Source organism: Emydura macquarii, unplaced genomic scaffold (genome assembly GCF_026122565.2).
Source record: "Emydura macquarii macquarii isolate MOO-44397 ecotype Brisbane River unplaced genomic scaffold, CSIRO-AGI_Emac_v2 contig_366, whole genome shotgun sequence".
Lineage (NCBI taxonomy): Eukaryota > Metazoa > Chordata > Testudines > Chelidae > Emydura > Emydura macquarii.
In genome coordinates, this window is record NW_027130503.1 from 661,399 (window position 1) to 682,022 (window position 20,624).

At 48.6% G+C, this 20,624-nt stretch overlaps 1 protein-coding gene across 1 annotated transcript in view; it reads left to right on the forward strand.

Annotated features, from left to right (window-relative positions):
* The window catches only part of ADGRB1 (adhesion G protein-coupled receptor B1), a 261,841-nt gene extending 255,315 nt beyond the window's left edge, over positions 1 to 6,526 (forward strand). The window contains exon 32 of the mRNA XM_067529975.1: positions 6,069 to 6,526. Within this exon, the coding sequence (XP_067386076.1) occupies positions 6,069 to 6,266 (198 nt within the window). The 3' untranslated portion in view covers positions 6,267 to 6,526. The remainder of the gene's footprint in view (positions 1 to 6,068) is intronic.
* Positions 6,527 to 20,624: the final 14,098 nt, after the last annotated feature.

The window sequence follows — 20,624 nt, forward strand, 5'->3', positions numbered from 1 at the left end:
AGAGTCAGGAAAGGGAGGATTATTGTACCCATTTTACACAGAGCAAAACTGAGACACGGAGAGATTAAATGACTTGCTCAAGGTCCAATTCTCTATCTTAATCACAAGACCATCCCTCTGCCACAGGGGGCCAGTGAGGGGTCCGAATAAAGAACAGAGTGGATGATAGTAAAAGCAGAGAAGAGGCACAACCAAGGAAAGGTTGTCCAGCGTTTAAAAATGCTAGCCTGGAACTCGGGAGATCAGAGATCGATTCTCTGTGCCTCAGTTCCCCATCTGTACCCTGGGGATGATAGCACTTTCCTACATCCCAGGGCGGTTGTGGAGATAAATACATTAAAGACCGAGTTGCTCAGATATTGCAGTGATGGGAGCCTGATAAGTATCTAAGACAGATAGTGGTGGTTGGTTTGCATCTGGGTCTGATTTTATCCGAACCTCCAAAATCTGCGTGTTGGGTTCCAGTGCATGTTTCTGGTTTGAGCTCTTTTATTTTCAGTGGGAGCAAAGGGTGGGATGTTTTCAGTCCTGATCCCATTTCATGTGACCCCCTCAAGGTTTCGAGGGGCTAATGGCATAAATGGCTCAAGTTTTGTCCCTACTTTCTTTAAGATGTGAGGAGTTAGTTCTGCAGCGTCAACAGTCTTTGTTCCCGGAATTGCTGCTGTCAATAATTCTCAACATGAAATCTGATGTAATAGTCATGCTCTCTGACTGTCACCTTTCACCTAAAGTTCGCCAAAGCATTTAGAGGCTGAAATGATGAAATGATCTGCAGTTACATCGCAGTGTTTTCAGCTGTCGATCTCAAGACACTGATGTCCAGCTGAAGGCACTGAGATCTATTAGGCACATTTGAAAATCAAGCTACTCATTCAGGTGCCAAAATATGATTTTAGGAGCCTACATTTGGGCACCCATTTTTAAATATCCTGGCCTATCATCTTTCATTTATAGAGTACTTTTCATGCCAAAGCTTTTGACCAGCTAATTGCATGAAGTCTCTGCAACATATGGGAATCATTTCACCTATCACTGAGGTGCCTTCCCCTCTGGGGTGGGAATGTGGCAGTTGTTTTAAGAGCGAACAGCTACACAACCGTTTAGGGCAGGAAGTGAGTTCCAAGATACCTAATGAAAGACACAATTGCCTGCCAGCTCATCTGGCTTACTAATGCCGGTTGTGCTGGGGAGGTTTCGCAAACTGAGACGTACCAAAAGAGATCAGAGCTGCAAAAGCAGCAGTCTGAGTTGGATGGTCTCGATCCAGTTCCAAAAGGCACCTGCACCACTGGCAGAGCGGCCACAGAATTGAAGGGGCCAAGGAGAATACATTCTGGCTGGATTTACAAAGCCACCTAAAGGATCTTTACTGGCCCTGTTACCATTTTAATGGGAGTGGAGCATCCAAATCCCTGATGCAGCGTTGACTACCTTAGCCTGTATTCTCAGCCCAGAGGAGGTCCCCCGAGGACAGGATTGATGCACACGGGAGAAGCTTGCACTGCTGCCATGCTGTCTCTTGGGTGGTTGGAAGATTTCGTTCTCTTCTGCTGTCAGCTGCCCCCCATGCGGGAGCTCTAAATCATCCCCCAGCCTCTCCCAAGTGAAGCCAGGCGTTTTAAGATTAATAACTAAAATGGAAGCCCTCAGCAAACAAGGGAGACTGTAAACAAGGCAGGTGGATCCTGGCCACACGGACTTCAATGGGGTTTTACTATTGACTCCACTGGGCCGGGACGTTACCCACTAGTCTCTACTTCCACCAGACGAGCTGAGCATCTCGGGGAAGATGAGAGCTGGGGCTTCCGTTCAGTCTTTCCCCTGCAAAGAGGTTACAGCAGAACAGGCAAACGCTGTGAAGCCCTAGGGCCTGCCTCCTGCCAAGCACACACCCACATTGGGCTCGTGGAGTTGATTTCCTCGGTGCGCTGCTCTGTGAATGAAATCTGCCTGGCAGCTGGGGCCAACCAGGAGCGGATAAACATTTTTATTTCCTCACCGCAACAAGCCCGTGGAACTTGTCAGGCCGAAGTAATGATTCCATCCCTGAATGAGCGGCAGTGCGGCCCCTGAGTGCTTTCTGTTTCTCTCTTAGAAGCATCTTCCTGGCTGTCCCTGAGGCTTTAGGCTTGGGCCAGCCCCGGAGCGGTTTGCAGTTGGATCACACAATCCTCTCTTCAGGTTTTTCTTTGCTTTGTGAATGGCTGGGTCTTTCCTCCTGCCTACAGAATCCTCTAAGACACTACAACAGGGTTGTAAGGCGCGCCGGGGCTGGTCTTTATAGGACTGTCTTATATAAGTTGCTCAAATGGTCCTAGGGACACAGACACCCAATCCTAATCTTTTCCACATGGAGATGAGAGCAAAAAAGACACTGTTTCTTGGAACAAGACACTGATTCCCACTGGTCTTTTTGCAAAGAGCTAGGGTTATTCTTAACCGCAGCATCTGGGCCGCTAGTCAACTCAGCTAAGTATATACAGCCTACTGAATTCATCTTGACGACCCAGTTGGATGCGACATTCTTTGCTCCGTGCATATTAAACTCTTGTTAAACAAAGGCAGCTGCGCCAGCGACAGGACCCACGCTCCTTATATTTAGGGTATTTCAATGGTTTTCATGTGATTTGGTGTGGAGTTGACATGCATGCAGGCTGGCTACCTCTGTCTGTCCACAAAAACAGGAGAGTAAAGGCAAGCTTCCCCTTGCTACTCCTCTCCCTGGCCTCTAGAAACCAAACTTTAAATCCTGGCTTACGTCACCAGTTCAGATGTCTTGGGTGGGTCTCAGGCTAGTTCCCAGTTCTTCGTGTCCCTAAAGCACGTCACACCGATTGGCGTCTTCAGCATTCCTGTGCTCAGAAGACACCCAGCACAGGAATGGCTGGGGCAGTTTCAAGTCAAGCTTAAAGTATATTGGCGGAACTGAGGAGCTGGGAACAATGGAGGTTGCTGAAGGTCAGGACTGAAGTGCATTGGCAAAACTCTTGGGCTTGTGCAGGGGGCAGATTTAAAATAACGGGGTCCTGCCTCTGAGGGTGTCCTTAAATAATAACCAGTTCAAAGGAGGTCCTTCTGTTGCAGGAAGGGAGGGAGTTACTAAGTTGACTTGTACTCATCCAACCATTTGTGCACCTTTCTGTGATGTAGCATAGATGTGGACTTGGTTTGCACTGAAATCGGTGGCTTGTGGTAATACAACAGTAGAGGATGTGGCCTGTCCCTTCCCGGTAGGCTCAGAGGGAGGCCATGCCCCCTCGCTACACACCCGTGTGGGCAAACTTTATACAAGGGATTAGCTCTCCACTGTCGGTAGCCCAGGCCCTGGGTGAGGGCGGGCAGGCAAAGCAAGCAGTCTATGGTCCTAGTTCTCCATCAGGGCTGGCAGGCAAATTGAGCAAAAAGTCAATTGCCCTCAGCTAGGGCAGGGCAAGCAGAGTGAGCTGGCTAAAGCCTATGGAGGCTTTGCAGGCCGAGGGGCAGTCACCCCAGAGTGTGGGTGGCCGGAGGGAGGGGAACGCAGGCCCACCCAACTCTACTGCGTCCCAGCCCAGGGCCCTAGCTGTGGCAGGGCATCCCGCCACTGGGTCAGCGGGGCTCCCACCAAAACTCGCTGAATGGCACTCAGGCTATCCCTGGGCAACTTCCTCCACCCTTGTGCCCATGTCCCTTTGGTCCAGGTCGTAGTCCACTTCCTCGGGGTATAACGCGAGGGGCAGCACCAGCAGGCCCTCAATGTTGCTGGCGTCCGGCAGCTCCTCCAGGTCTCAGGGTACAGGTAGATCTGGCAGGTCCTTGGACCTCTAGCCGGTAAGCAGCTCTGGCAGCTTCTCCACAGGGCGGCGGTCAGGCTCAGGTCCCAGTACCAAGGGAGAGATGTCCTTCTCCTTCGGCCACTCTCCCGCGACTGAGCTGGAAGGCCCGCCCTTTATATTTCCTGTTCCTGTCTTAGTCCCGTCTCTCTGCTTCCGGCATGGTGGGCATGGCGTCTCCAAGCCTGCCCTCTGGGGTTTGAGTGGCAGTTCCTCCCTATCAGCCTCGGAGAGAGGCCACACCCCCTCGTTACAAACGTATTGTGAGATCTGGTTTTGGACGACTGTTTATACTCTGACACTGTGCCTATTATCTCGCCGTTGAGCCGCATTTAACTAGTTCTGTCCCATTGAGGTCAGGTGCTCTTTGAAGTAGTGCATGGGAAACTACAAGAGATGAGTCAGCACATGACACAGTTACGTACCAAGGGCCAACGCCAACTTCGATGGAGTTACTCTGGATTTACATTGCTCTAGCTGACGTGAGCTTGTAGTATTTGTATAGCAGTGCCTGTCATGCCAGGATTTCAGAACATGGGTGAAATGAATCATTGTCAGTTCAAGTGTCCAAGAAATGTGAATTCCAACTGGACCCGGTGCAGAGAAGGTTGCTCGGATGATTGGGGGATGGAGAGCCTAGTTTATGAGAAGAGAATAAAGGAGCTTGACTTGTTTAGCCCAGCAAAACGAAGGCTGAGAGACAATCTATTGGTTCCCTATAAATATGAGGGAGAAGAGCTATTTAAGCTACAGGACAGTGTTGGCACAAGAACAAATGGGGATGATCTGTCCAGGAGTAAATTTAGGCTGGAGATTAGAAGAAAGATTCCAACCGCTGGAGAAGTGAGGTTCTAGATCAGACTCCCAACAGGAGGAGAGGGAGCAAGAAAGCTAACTAGTTTGAAGATCCAGCTTGATAAGTTAATGAAGGGGGTTATCTGATGGGGCTTCCTGCAGTAGCAGGGGACTGGACTCAATGACCCAGGAGGTCGCTTCCAATCTTCTATCCTAAGGTTACGTTCCAACAATGGCAGAGTGAGGGTAGAACCCAGAGCAGGTAGATAGATTAGATTGACGCACAGACTTCTAAGCTTTTGATTTGTGGCTCTCCCCACAATGTCACACACAGGAAGTCAACTGAACCACCAGATTTCAGTGTGTGGCTGTGATTCCTCCTCTGAAGACAGCCCAAGTACTGTCGAGTGGATCTGGGTGCATGTGACTCGCATGTGCATTTTCTTGCCTTCTCCTGATACCTTCTCCCTCATTTTTCTTCCTCCTCATAACCTGAATAGTCTTGTCCTTTCTGTCCACATCTGTTTCAGACCAAACCCTTTCCCTTGGCAGGTGGTTTGCAGAGAGCTCCATGGTGCTATCATGTCTGGGAGAACCCATTTCATTCTAATGTTTGAGTGCTTTATAAGGCTGATCAAGCGTGAAAAGCATCTCTTTTAGAAAGGGAAGGGGAGAAGCGTCATGGAAACGACTGATTGGAAATACTAGCTTTGCATGTGTTTCCATTCACCCGTGAGCATAAGAACACGCCGCAGATTATGAAAACCAAGGCTACTCCTATAAAATATAGTAGAACATTCCACAGTATGTTTGTATAAACTTCAAAAGGCTGTTCCTGGATTGATTTCAATGGAGTTTCACTGGCATAAAGTTGGACTAAAATAGTAGTGGATCAAGCCTTAAGAGCGTCATTTGGAGTCAATGGAAAAACTCCTGTTGATTTCAGTTTTGCAGAATTGAGCCTTTAATCATCGCTGGTGTCATTAGTAAAAGAAGCAATTAAATGTATGAGATGTTTATTGAGTGTATATGTAGAATAGAGATGGACTGTGTCCCTTTAAATAGAAATGGTGAAAAATGAACTTTTTAATGCAAAAATTTCTACAAAAACTGAAACGAAATTTCTTTCTAAATTTTCCATGGAATTTTTTAATTTTATTTTGGTGGAAATTCAAATAGTGAAAATATTCCTCTGACAAGGGAAATATTTTGGTGTTCAGTCTTTTGTGGAAAAACTGAAATTTTCCATGGAAATCAGACATTTTTCACAAAAATCTCTGTTTATTTGAAAAAAACAATTTTCTTTTGAGAAAGAGTTGCGATAGAAAATCTTCGCCCAGCCTTATCTTTAAAACAAAAAGACAGAAGAAGAAATCTAGTGAGTGAAGGATAGTGTTTGTAGAACTGGCAGTAACATTCTGGTTTTTTTTCTCTCTCTCTTTCCCCTTTGCTTTGTAGCAAGAAAAACAGCAGACACCAAACAAGAGACCCTGGGAAGGAATCAGGAAAGTCCATTCTCCACCATCGTGGGTTAAAAAGGACATGGAACCTTTACCACAATCTCCCTTAGAACTAAAAACTGTAGAGTGGGAGAAAACAGGAGCCACCATACCTCTGGTGGGACAAGACATTATCGACCTTCAGACGGAGGTCTGAGCGGAAAGGAAAGAAAGGGACTTTTTTTCCCGGGAAAACAAACAAAACAAACACATTTTTAAAAAGATGATTAAATTAAATCAAAACTGAGTGAGGAAGAGTGTTTGGTTTCGTTTGAAACCTTTGGTAAAAAGAAGAAACTTTGTACTGCTCTCAGCAGAGAGGGGGAATATTACTTTATAGAACTTAGTAACGGTAGGTTCAGAACAACGTGATCTTCCCTGGGTAGGACCGAAGAGGACATGAGCCTGGAAAAGTAAAAGGAGAGGGAGAGGGTGGGGTGGGTGGGGAACAAAACCAACGTGACACTTTAGTGGCGAGAGGATGATGGGGAGCCATCGCCAGATATGTTGAGTCTTCCTGCTCTGGAACTGGGAGCGACAAAAGGATACTGGAAGTAAATACGGCGGCAGAAGGGCCAAGAGGGTTGGGTTTGTCTGGGGGGAAACGAGGCGCAGGGATTAATTCAGCGGGAACCCAGCCAGGATGCTGGCTGTCCAAAGACTGCAGGGGAAAGCTCAGCATCGGCTGGTCTATGATGTCCCATTGCATGGCGGTGGGAGCGGGAGAGACCCATCCATCTCACTCCCGTCCTCTCAAGCCCAGCTTTTGGAGAAGAAGGGAACTGGAGTTATCAGACTGATGCATCCTGTAGTCAAGACGACCACGCCACCACCAATCTGAAAAACTGGGCTCTCAGCAGTGGATTTACACAGAGACTGCTGTGGGGGAGATGCCGGAGATAGTGGTGGCAGCATATGGCTAGCAAGAGAGGCGTGGTAGGTATTTGTCCCGCATCCCTCTGCAGAGGACTTCCTGAACTCTCTGAAGAACGGGACGCACAGAGTGGAAAGAGACCATGTGTTAAGTCAACAACAAACTCATTCATCCTGTCTCCAGATAGAGGTTCAAAGGGGGTTAAAAAACAAACCAACAAAAAGAATGTAGGTCATTTCACTGACTGTTACAAACAAAGAGATACACTCAACACGAACCGTGTGAAAAGGTTCATATGGCCTCATTTTCTTTTCCTTTTTTGTTTTCTTTTTTAAACCTGACCCATTTCCAGCATCCTCCCCTGGAATCCAGAGTGACCTGCTTATTACCTGGAGACGTTCGGGATATGGAGAATATTTGCCGTAGGACATTGAGACAAACTGATAAATGAGTGACATACACTTGGGGGAAATAATCTATTTTTTTCTTCTTCTTTTCTTTTCTTCAATAAAAACAGAACTTGAAACCCGAGACCTTTCCTTTCTTTGGCTCTTGTCATTTCAAATATCTTTCCGTAGCTTAGTTCCATGCAGATGCGGGGCAAGGATATCACTTTCCAAATGATGAGGGGGCATCCACTGTGGCAAGATTGGGATGGTGGGGAATGCATGGGCCTTGTGTCCAGTAGGTTGGAATGTTCTGTTTTATTATACTCAGTTCAAGCCCCAGCTAACGTCCACTGGCTGGTTATTCCTCTTACACTCCGTCCTTTTTTCACTACTTCACAGAGCTGGGAGACAGGTTTCCGGTTCTAGTGGAAGGAAAGGAAATGGGTAGAGCTGGGCACAAAATGGGGACATTTTTCATCAAAAAATTTTCATTGGTGTTTTTTTCATGAAAAATTGTCCTTGATTTTTTTTCATTAAAAAGGTCCATCTGTATTTTTTACACACCAAAAAAAATCCAAAGTTTCTTGCACAAACATTTTTTTGTCCCCAAAAATATTTGTCCGGTTTTTTTATCCAAACTTTTAAAACAAAATAATTTCATCAACATTTTTTCCATGACCAACTGTCTTTTTTTCCCTGAAAGACTTTAATCAGGATTCCTTACATAATATAATTTTCACCAATTTTTTTTCCCCACAACATTTGTTTCACCAAAACATTTTCATCTCAAGGTTGACCAATTTCCACCAGCTCTAGAAATGGCTATCGCTAAGCACCTAATTGTGAACCAATACATTGAGCCAAAACAGCAGCTAATCGAGATCAGGGTTTGATTTATGTGTGTGTGTGTGTGTGTGTGTGTGTGTGTGTGTGTTTCTTTTTTTTTAGGAAAAAGCTAAAGACGGGAACAAAATGTAAAGCAATCAATGAAATCAAATTGTGTTCTCCCCGCCAACACTGGTTGCTTGATATGCAAGCATTTTTTTAAATTTCATTTCAGGCCACATGGTTTGTTTTTATTTTAAAGTATAATGGCATTTATCTTGTCATTAGCTGAGTAGTATTAAAAATAAAACTCAATTTTAAAAAAAATTAGAAAATCCAAATAGTTAAAAAAAAAAATTACTTATAAAAACTGTGATGTAATTGTCAGACTTTAGACTATTCTATGAAACAAGAAAGCACAAAGGCCTCCCATAAATGCCGGGTTGTATAATATTGTAATTATAATTACACATAATGAATTTTAGCATACAAATATCTTTCTACTGTGTTTTAATTCTTTTTTCCCTTTCCCTGCCCAACCAATCACCCCTCTTCAAAACCTTTCCACCTGCTCCCCTCATTCCAGTCAAGCTGCAGGACATTAACAGTGTTATGTAATTACAGAGATAAATGTTTGTTTAATAACTGTTGATACTCTACTTTTTCTGCTCAGTTTCTCTGGTTAATTCTGTTTTCTCCTCTCCCTTCCTTGCCCCGCCCATTTCCACCTCCCTTATTTCCATGTTTGTCAGTTTTTTCTGTACAGTTTTCAGAGCACAAATGAATGTGTCTTATTTCTAATAAAAAAAGTGTAAACTCTTGTCATGTCTTCTTTTTAAAGGCTCTCTCCCACATGATTTAGTTGGGGTCGGTCCTACCTTAAGCAGGGGGTTGGACGTGATGACCTCCTGGGGTCCCCTCCCTCCTTAATCTTTGATTCTATGATCTTGTACCAAAGGCATCTGGCATATGAGGGTTAGGCATGAACTGGTGGCAAACAGAGAGTTTCAGGGATAAATCCTGCTGTTCTTTCACAAGTAAAACTCCCACTGGCTTCCCAATGTAGTTGAAGAGTGCAGAATTTCACCAATAGACAGTAAAGGCCAAAGAGTTTGCTTTGCTCACCCAATTTAACCACCTCTAGCACCTACCTTCTGTGGGACAATGTGCCATGTTCTTCCCACTGAGGCCTTCTTCCTAAACATCTTACTGTGTTGCCTCAAGCATCTGTCCTGGGAATCAAAACCACTCCCCAGTTGCTATTAACATTAAGAGCAATATCCTAGTGTGTAGCTTGAACTTTTCCTTCCTTAACTTCTGGCCGTTGCACCTCGTCCTATCAGCTTCAAAGACACTGGAAATTTCCCTTTTTTCTTGCCGAGTGGATTGTCCCCTCGAAGGTCTTTATGAACGAAAAGGTCATGTCACCCCTGCCCTCCAGCTGTCCCCTGAACGCTAGACGAGAATCCAGCTGGAGTTAGCATGTGGTACAATGGGACTGGCCATTGGTAACGTCAGTATTCCAGTGGCCCCGATATTGGCTGAATGTTGGACGAGTGCAAGGATGATGCTCCCAAGGGGTCTGAAGTGTGAGATTGTCCATGCTTAAAGATAGCACGACTGTGGCGCTACAGCGGGAAGGCTCATCCTGTTCTGACTGCCACAGCCCTCCCACTGAACAGCAGTCTGTCTAGTCACTGAAGGGGGCACTCCGAACAAACATGGATGGTGGGCAGTCCACCACTTGAAGGAGAATAGTTGCCAGGCAGGGACCCAACTACACAGGCTAAAGGTAAAAGAAGGGGACAAGGACACCAATCCACCCTAAGCAAAAATGGCACAGGACAGGCTTAGTCAGTTCCTTGAAGTCTAGGGATTCTCTTCCCGTGGGGAAACACTCGTGTAGTTCTGACTCCATTCCACACCATAGTCCACAGGTGACTAATAGGTTTGGAGACAGGCCAGCGGATGGATCAGGAGACTGGCACATAGGACACAGAACCACTCCTCTCTCGGGCCTTGATTCAGACTCATTCAGGCTTGGCAGCTCCCAAAAGCTAATAGCGTCGGCTGGCCGAAATGAACTGGGGTTTCAAGCCAATTCTTAGTGCCCCTTTCCACCCTCCACGCCTTCCAGAAACAAACCAAAACGGACGCTAGACCGTCGCAATTAGCGGAAATGATCCCATCCAAAAGGGTCCACGCAGACTAAAACCACCTCCTGTGCCTAGAGATGCCCTCCCGCCCCATGCTGAGGTACATGAGCACCATGAAGGAACCTTCCACTGACTCTGCAGAGAGAGGACCTCATTCTCGATAGCTACCAGGATGGACTATTCTAGAAACCACAACCAAATGGGCGGGGGGGGGCAATATTGTCCTACGTCTGTGCAACCACATTAGAAGAGAATGTCCTTGTCCCAAAGACTGTCTGATCTAACAAAGAGAAGATGGGAAGGGGAAACACAGGCAACGGCTTGCCTACGGTTACAGAGCAGTACTGGGAAGAGCATGCAGGTCTCTGGAGGCCTTATTTAGTGCCCTATCCACTAGGCAATGCTGCCTCTCATTAAGGTGGTGAATGAGGAAACATACAAGGCTACTCTGCAAATGCTCATCAATAATGCCACTCAATTTCAGATTTGCTGCAGGTTATCCTCCCTCCTCCCCTGGTGAATTCATGTCTTCTTTATGGCTGGTGAAATCTTGTGGTCAGCATTACTCACTGGAAACAGGGTGGGGAGGGGAGAAACCACAGCCTGAGTTGTAGTAAAGACGGAGATCAGCCTTTTGTGTATTATTCATAGAATGTTTCCCGGGCAAAAGTGCGCTTTTGGGACCGATTATGGTGTGGCCGTCGGGTAAGTATCATCGAGAGAGAAATGCAAGGCCTGGTTCTTGGGCGGAGGTCTAACGGGGATTGTTAGAAGGTCAGCTTCCTAGCTTTGATAAACCCTAGACTGATGACAAGGTTAACCACAATGGGAACAACATGACAGGGAATGCCCTGCCTCAGCTTCTCTACCTTAGAGTCCCTGACATGTGGGGCAGGCGGGTACACTACAGCCTGGTAAGTGTATGTCAGATTGGGTGAGGCAGCAATGGGGGAAATATACATGCTGAAGGGACCAGAAGAAGCTGTAACTTACACCGCTTAGACTCTTCTGTGCATTTGGACCAGGGATTTTTGCTTTCCAGCTCTTGTTCTCGCTTCTGCAAACTCCCCTATGCAATCTGCTTTAAAGCGGCGGTGGGGAGCATTCATATCACAGTTACTTTTTGAGTGGCGGAGGCTAGGCGTGTTTTCAAATGCCCCCTCTTATCCCCAAAGGGAGTAGGGGATGGAAGATCCATGTCCAGTTGTGGGAGTTTTTTCATGCTCTCCAGTCAAACACAGAAAAGCAAATCACATATGAAACATACACTAAAATATAGGGCAAGGAACAAACACACACACACACACACACACACTTTAGACTAAGGGGCTATGGGAAAAACTAACACAGGCTTCAGAAAACATCTTAAACTTGAAGGTGTCTTCCTAAAATTGAAAAGAGCAGCAACTCAGAGGGAGGTGCAGTGTCCAGATAACACCCAGTTAAGAGAGACCATCTGTGTAGTGTCTTTAGTAATTGGCTGGCCACGTGAATGATCAATCAACAGCACAGTCTCTTGCTGTAAAGGACACGCTGGGAAATCTCTACTCACCAGACTAGAGCAGCCTATCAGATCCACTTGGAATAGCAGATATTAAAAATGTCTTTGTTATGCTATAAGAAGCACACTCTGTAAGCTTCAACTGCAAACGACAGGCAGAAGAGGAGAACCCATCAGCAATGTGGCTGGGGTATTCAGCTTTCAGGGCTTAGTAACGCAGGGAAAAAAGTCACATTAAAGAAATGAGCTATGAGTGAACAGAGGTACGTGCAGCATCGTGATTTTCTCGTCTCTGTGTAACCCAGGCTCAGCTGAACTTTGCAAAACTGAGATCCACTTCCCCGTGGCCATGCTTGGTATGCACGTATGCAATAGTCGTTTTTAATCCCACCTGTATGTCTTCAGCCATACTAATGCTTAACGCGGGCATGCGTTTCATCAGTAGCATCCAAAGCACGTCATATCATTTTCATTTTACTCATGGGGACATTAAGGCCCAGCGAAGTGATTTGCCTAAAGTCTCCTTGCCGGTGAGAGACAGAGCTGGAGAAAGAACCCAGGCATCCTGGTGCCTGGCTGACACTGAACCAGGCTGCAAGATGTAATGTTTGTTCAGCCTATTTTCCTTGATAGAATGAGTACTTGCTTGAGTTCATCAGCAACTAAACCTGCAACTGATCAGCTTCGTGCTCGTCGTGCAATTCGTTTCTAGAAGTAGGTGGCTGCAGGGTTAATGAAGGGCTTGCAAACAGGGGCGTGAATCTACCCCGGGTTAGCCTGCTGTGCGCTAACTCTGCGTGGCCCTTGCGCCTGTTTCCCAGTGGGGACAATCAAAGTGCACAGCGGAACTTTTCGTGCACGACAGCAGGACCGTCAGGAACAGTTAGTGCGCAGTGGGCTGGGGCGCCCTCGATTTATACCCCAGATGGCTGGAAACCAAGGCCTGGTCTACGCTAGCTGACTTTTGTCGAGAAAACGGTGCTGGCGCACACACTGCAATCACACACACACACACACACACACACACACACACACCCCAGCTGACAAAACTGCCCTGATTTTTCAACAAAATAAAACCACCTCGACGAGAGGTGTAGGGCCTTTGTCAGCAGAGCTGGAGCGACGTAGGGTCAGTGTTGCCACGGCGCCTCCCTTACAGCAGTGGTCATTACAGCGAGAAGCCCCAGCTGCTGAGGCCCGTGGTGGCGGGAACTGGGGAAGCGAGAAGTCCCTGCACAGATGTCCTGGCTCCCGGCTGGGACTGGGGCGGGTAGAAATACCCAAGTGGCTGCCCCAGCTGGGCCTGGGAAGTGGGGGTAGGGGCCAGCCCACAGGGAGCTCGGAGCCCATGGGTTCCTGGCAGGGAGCTGCGAGATGGGGCTCTCAGATCCACGGACCCTTAGGTTGGTGGAAGCACTCCTGGTGAGGACGCATGCCACCGGCCCAAGGCGAGAAGTGTGGACATCTGCCACCGCTGTAATTATAGCGGCAGCTGCCAGGCGACTGCTGTTACAGTAAAACCTCGGCGTTACGAACACCGCGGGAAGGGAAGTTGTTCGTAACTCAGAACGAAACGTTATGTTTGTTCTTGCCAAAGTTCACAACTAAACATTGACTAAATACAGCTTTACAACGTTACCATGCAGAAGAAAAACGCTGCTGTCCCGTTGGTTTTTTTAGTAGTTTATGTTTAACACAGTACTGTATTGTATTTGCTTTTCTCTCGCTCTCGCTCTGCCACTGCCTGGTTGCGTACGTCTGGTTCCAAACGAGGCGTGTGGCTGACTGATCAGTTCGTGTCTCTGGTGTGCGTAACGCTGAGGTTCTGCTGTAGTTTGACTTATTTTTTTTAGTGTAGACAGGGTGTAAGGCTATATCTACACTGCAATCAGACGCTCTCGGCTGGCCCATGTCAGCTGACTTGGGCTGGTGGGGTATAAAATTACAGTGTAGATGCTTGGGCCGGCACCCACTCCTGGGGGACGGGGGTTCCAGAGCCCGGGCTCCAGCCCCAAGTCCAAATGTCTACACTGCAATTTTACTGCCCAGCAGCCTGAACCCCATGAGCCTAAGTCAGCTGACATGGGCCAGCCGCGCGTGTTTTATTGCAGCGTCAGCATACACTGAGTATTCCCCTAGACAAGACCTGACACTCCACGGACCACTTGTGGGCTTCACTACGGACCCTCCTCCCACCAGCCACTGGCTCAACAGATTTATAAAGTAATTAAAACCCGAACTGAAGCCTTGACGACAACAGGCGTCTCTCTCTGTGTCAGTGCATTGCGCGGCACCACACTCTTTTACACAGCTGATGCCCTGGCCCTGTAAAACCACACCAAAGGGTCAGGAGTCTGGGTTCGGGTTGAGGTTCTGGCTAGGATTCAGGCTGATTTTTGCTCTGGGGGAAGAGGTTCATCCATTTTCGCTGGCCCTGCAGCGGTCGACGTTTGTATGAACCGTGCGGCATGGACCAAATTCTGACTGTATTTGCTTTGCTGAGATCACTGATGAAGCAATTTAGAGGCTAAGCCTTAGACCTAGTGGGGGGACAGTGGCGTAGCAATAAACAGCAAAGAGGCAATTGCATGGCTGTGACTCACTACCCGCGGAAGTCACCCAGAGCTGGGCGAGGCGGGGAACTTCAGAACACAGCACTGCAGAAGTGGCCGCCAGCGGCGGCAGAGAGAACAGAGGCAGCAAGCGGTGAGCAGTGGCAGAGATGCCAGGGCCGGCAGCAGCAGTGGAGTCATTGCTCGATGCCCCCCTCCATTTTCCGGGTGGCAGGTGGAGCCAGGTGACCGCACTGCTGAACTCGGAGTCTCCGCTAACCAAGGGCAACCGACCGGGCGTGGGGTGCAGCAGCTGGTGCGAAGCCTGGTGTGCTGGTGCCTAAAGTCAAATCAGGGCAGCTGGGCCAACCGAATTCAATCCTGTGGCTCAGGGCAGCGGTTCACTAATAATAATTCATGTTGCTCTCTTGGCCAGCTCGCTTCCCTTTGGATTCAGCAAGTGAGGAATTAACGGCTGAGCATTCAGCTTCCGGTGTTGAATATTCGCGACTGAGAACCTGGGTGTGGCAAGTGCGAAGCAAAGGAGGGAGAAAGGGGAGCAACGATCCTGTCCCTTCTCATTTCCCCTCCTTTGAGCATCCCTGGAAGCGGTCAGAGCCTCCCCTGGGACGCCAGCCTTACCGCTTACCAAGTGCTTGACTAGAGAAACAGAAAAGCCCTCAGAGGAGCCGTCAACAGCCAGCCCAGCCTCGATCTTCAGCCCACAGCAGGGCTGGCTAAAGATGATGCCAGACGCTCAGGAGTCATTCTCTGGCCTGTGCTAGACAGGAGGTCAGACTCGGTGATAATAATGGCTCCTTCTAACCTTAAAATCTGCACACCCTTCCTAAGGTGAAATGCTCCAGGACATAAACTGAGCAGGTGACTCACTTCTTCTGGGAAGGTCCAGACTGGCTGACAAATGCTAGGGCTCCTCATTAGTCAGTATCACGGTGAAGGTAGCTGCTAACCTCTGATGGCCATTCAGTGCCCTCTGGCAAATGGATTGGGGTGTCTTGGCTCCTTTCCTAGCCACCGTGTTGCTAACCTCAGCACGGAGTCTGAGGACTGGATGGTCCATGGAGACTGAAGAGCCTTTTCTAGTCCCTGAGGGCGTCCCTGGAGAGAAGGCTATGGGGAGGATGGCATTGGGATGCTTGCAGAGCCAATCTGCCCTGTAGTTACATGGAGGATTATAGTCTCTCGAGCTGTTAAACTGGCGTTTTTGACTATCCCCAGATCCAATGATGTTATTCTAAGCAGGGTCTGAATGAGCTCTCTCCTGACCTCTAGTGATGCACTGGGGGGAAAAGCCCCCAGGAGCAGATGGTATTTACACAGACAAACCTCTGCCTTACCAGAGAGATGAGTATTGTCTGGTGCTGGGTTCCAGGTCACCAGTTCACTGTAGCAGTGAGTGCAGGGGTAATGAAATGATGTGAGTGTTCCTGCATGATTACAGGACAGCAGAGGTGTGCTTAGCCTGCCCTGATGAGAAGCTAACCCGGAACGGAGTATCACTTGCTAAGCTGGGGTAAGGATGCCAAACCCCGCTGAAGATAAGAGGCAGCGAGGGCAGGTGTTTCTGTCTGAGCGTGTGGCAGCTGTCTGAAGTGTCCTCGGCGTTACTGGCCCCTTGCCTTCCCTCGCTAGTGTTTCACAATAGAGCTGATACTCCATGGCGGTTCTTTGTTTCTGCTCAGTGAATGTTGGAGCTGAAACCACTGATGAAACCGTTTAGAGGCTGAGCCTTAGACCTGGTGCGGCGCCAGCGTATTGCAGTAAAAGACAACAAAGGGGCAATTGCACGGATGTGCCTGGCTGCCTGTGGAAGTCACGGAGAGCTGGGCGAGGCGGGGGGACTTCAGAACACTGCACTGCAGAAGTGGCCGCGAGCGGCAGCAGAGGGAACAGAGGCAGCAAGCGGTGCGCAGTGGCAGAGATGCCAGGGCCGGCAGCAGCAGTGGAGTCATGGTTTGATGCCCCCCCCCCCATTTTCCGGGTGGCAGGTGGAGGCAGGTGAACGCCCTGCTGAACTCGGAGTCTCCGCTAGCCAAGGGCAACCACCTGGGAGTGGGGTGCGGGAAAGGGAAAGGGGAGAGGTGTGTTAAAAAGGACATTCTTTCATCGGACTGTCACACCACAAGGTGGGAAACTGAGGCAAAGGACACTGCCCAATGTACTGTAGGGTGGGTGTTTCCTTCTGTGTACATGCTTCCAAATCATGAGTGTGGTGTTTTTCCAAATTAATGCTGGATTCCCTTTCCCTGTTAATACCCGGTTTCCTTTGTTACCTCTCAGAGGGCCCCAGTCATGATGTGTTGTTTTCCCAGATTATGGGGGTGGCAGGGATCGAGCTGGTTCAGGTTTCTATGGTTAAGAGGAGCCTCCAGTTATTGTACCTGGCCCTTGTTGCTGCCAGCTCCACCTGGCAGAAGAATGACATTATCAATGCATACAAGACAGCAAGAGTCTCAGCTCAGAAAAATGCCTGGCGGCTCTTGTAAGGGACCCTGCCTTGCAGAGAGAAGCAGAAGCAGATTCCTGTCCCCCAGACTGGGAAGAAACTCACCGTGGGAGCGAAAACTCAGGTGGTTTTTTTAATCCCAGAGTAAAGCTGAGGCACAGCGAGGAATCGGGCCATCCATGGCTGAAATGATGGAGTGCGCCGCAGAAACAAACACCAGGCCACGTGCTGCTTTAGTGTAACGCCCCTGAATTGCGTGAAGTCTCAGCAGGGTGGGAGTCGGCCCATTACGGGTCACTTTAACAGCCTTTCAATGAACGTGCGCACGAAGGCTATGTCTGCACAACAAGACGGGGGGGGGGGGGCGTGATTCCCCTGCTCATGTGCACATACTTGTGCTAGCTCGATGCACCCAGTGTAGCCACGGTTGCGCTGGTGGCAGCAGCAGAGGCATGGCTGAGCCCACTGGGAAACCAGTGGGTCTGAACATGGCACAGCTCGGCCGCGCCTGCGCTGCCGCTGCCGGTGCCACCGCAGCTACCCGGCCGTTTATCCTCGCTGAGTGCTAGCACGAAGAGGTGGACACGACCAGGGGACTTCCACCCCATCCCTCGCACGGGGACAGTCCCTCAGTTAGAGGCAAAGCCAGCAGTTCCAGGGCCGATTCCCTAGCTGGTGTAAATGGGTGCAGCTCTTGGAAATGCAAGAATCAACGCGGCTGAGTGTGAGTACACTGAAGGCAACACGTGCTACGGGGCACGAGCTCATCACTTATAAGACACTCGGGGCTGAATGGGTTCGCCCCAGGTTCTGCTTCTTCCTGCAATGCAAAAACTTTTGCAAGAGCCACCAGGGGAAAGACCCAAGCACAGGATTCTAAGCGCCGGGCTCCCACGCCCCATGCTTTATCCGCAAGACACTATTTCTCACTCAAATGTCACTTGTGTTTCGTCTGTCCCTGGTACCCAGAATTGCAACTGGGAGCCTTGGAACTGTCCCGGCTTCTGCCACTGTGCAAGTCACTCAGCTGCTTCGAGCACTGGTTTCTACATCTATTAAAGGATGGTAATGATACTTTTCCTCCTTTATAAAGTGCTTCAGGAGGAGCGCTACAGAAGACCACTGTGATGGAAGCACAAAGTATCCTTCTGTTTATTCTTACTTACGGAAAGCCAGAATGGGAGCGCTCCAAAGGAATGCCACTTTTCCAGACGGAGCTCTTGATATCGCTCCTTTTCCCTTGACGTCATTGTTGGGGAAGAAAAAGGAAATTTGAGTAAAATGCAAGATGACAAAAGCAGCAGCCCTTCCATGTATAGAACTTGGCACATCTCAGGCAAGGAATTCCAATGCAATTCACAACAAATCCTGCATCTTCGCAGGGAGTTAGACGAGATGACCCTTAGGGTCCCTTCTAACCCTATGGTTCTCTGATTCACAGAGGAATTATTTCACTTAATTAGGCTGTAAGCACCTTGGGATAGAAACCTTCCCCTCTATACTGCACAGTTGTGAACGCCCTGAGAAGTACTCAATAAATAATAATAATTTAAATCTGCCTTTAAAAAATGCAGCTTTAGGATAAAATGTGGCAGCTACTTCAGGCCATGGAACAATGCTACAGAACAGATTAAGGCAATACATGAAGAATAAACTCATTCAGCTGAAACAGTGAGAGAGACTTTTAGACCAAATATAATTTCCCAAGAGGGGCTAACTCCGCAGCGCTTGTCCAAAAAGGCACAGGATCTTTAACGATCACACGTGGGCAAGACCTCAGCTGTCTGATGTTATCCAAACTCTGTCACCGCCAACAGCACAAAGTGCCTCAACGCCCCGTTGGGTCATTCGGCCAGCTCACTGATTCTGGGGGAGTCCAACTCAAGAAGCGTGCTCTGGCTCCAGGTGGGCACTCAAAACCAAGACACCTCATTGGTGCCTGTTGTGAAGAAAAGGTGACCATCAGGTCTAGCTCAGAAAGGAGACCATTACTGAGGGAAGTATGGGCTCAAGGTTGGATTTTTTTTACAAGGCTGGATGTTTTTCTAACAGATACAAGTGGGAATTATCTCTGGCCTGTGTTATACAGGAAGTCAGGCTCAGTGATCGCAGTGGTCCCTTCTGACCTTAGAATCTATGACATACATGGATGTTTAAGCTGGACTTTTCCCACCCAAGAAATGCTCATTCCCATCTCGTTGACCATGTGGGATATGGCCAGCTCACCGCCTGAGATGTGATCACTTTCCTGCCGTTTAATAAAATCATTAGAAATAACATGTCATGGGTGGTGTACAGACGTGCCCCCCGTTAAATAGATCACTGTATTACTATATAATGTTGCTGCAAATAAAAGCTCATTGTCATATTGAGCATTGGTTTGTTGCTGATAGTTACGCGGCAAGGATTTGTAAATCTGTTCAAACTTGCGGAACACGTAAATAGTAGAAGAATAGAACCAAAGGTGCAATCGTCACAGCATCTGTAGCGAAGCGGTACGGCCTCCCTCTGAGGTGCCGACACATGCCACCTGGTGGGCAGACCCGGGCATGGCACCACTCGCAAGCCGGACGCGCAGGGGTGGGACAGGAAGGGGAAGTATAAAAGCCTGGCCTTGCACCTCAGTTGGAGAGGAAGGACGTCACTCCCCCAGGGCTGGGACTTGACCCCAACCCTGTGCCCGTTAAAAGGCCACCTGAGCTACCTACTGGCTGGAGCTTAGAGGTCCTGCCAAAGCTACCAGCCACTGGCGACTGGGAAGAGTGGCCTGCTGCCAACGATTTGGAAGAGCTGCCTGCTGCCTGTAAGAGGCCGGAGTTGCTGGCCACCAACGATTTGGAGGAGCTGCCAGATACTAGCAACCCTGACCGAGGGCCAGGGCTATGGACTCTTTGCCTGCCCTGCCCTGACCGAGGGCCAGGGCTATAGACTTATTTATTCACCCCACTTTGCCCTCGAGTTAAGGCCCTGGGCCCATCGTCGCCCCCACCCTACCAAAGGGCCTGGGTTCCTAGACCCCTGAAGGGCTGGGGAGCAAAGCGGTGCGATGCGGCCTCCCTCCACAGCTGACACCCCGGGTCAAACCCAATCTGTTACCGTCATACAGCAGAAGCGGGACTTCTCTAAATAGGGGTCCAATTCTCCATTGCTTTGCACCTAGTCTCGCTATTAATGGCTGTGCAAAGTGTGTTGAAATTAGGTTTTACACGACTAACTTTAGATCGGGTTTCATGCTCACTTTGCAGAGATATAAATGACGACACAAGGTGCAAGGCAATGGAGGAGCAGAGCCAAAAATCACACGATACACAAGCACATGCATCCAACCCAGTGGAAACACCGAGCGAGTTGAAATATAACAAGCTCGTTTTCCAAGCTGACGCCAGCGCTGACTTGAAAAGAAAGTCAGCGCAGGACAATAAACACGTAGCAGATGTGTAGTCGTGTTGCTTAATGCCCAACTGCAACGTGCTGAGATATCGCAGTGTTGAGCATGGTATATGAAGCACTGTAGAATAGAATAGTAATAGCTAACGGCCCAATGATACAGAGAAATCAACTCTGCAGCGGAAGACGCATTCATGTGAACTAGGTCACGGCAATCAATTGATTGCACTACCATTTTTGTTAGTGCCATATGACTAAAGTGTTTTTGAGCAGGAAAGACATTGGACTGTGGATTTTTCACCCTAACCAGATCAATGTGGCATTGCACATCAGTGATCATGACAAACAAAAAAACCCCCAATGA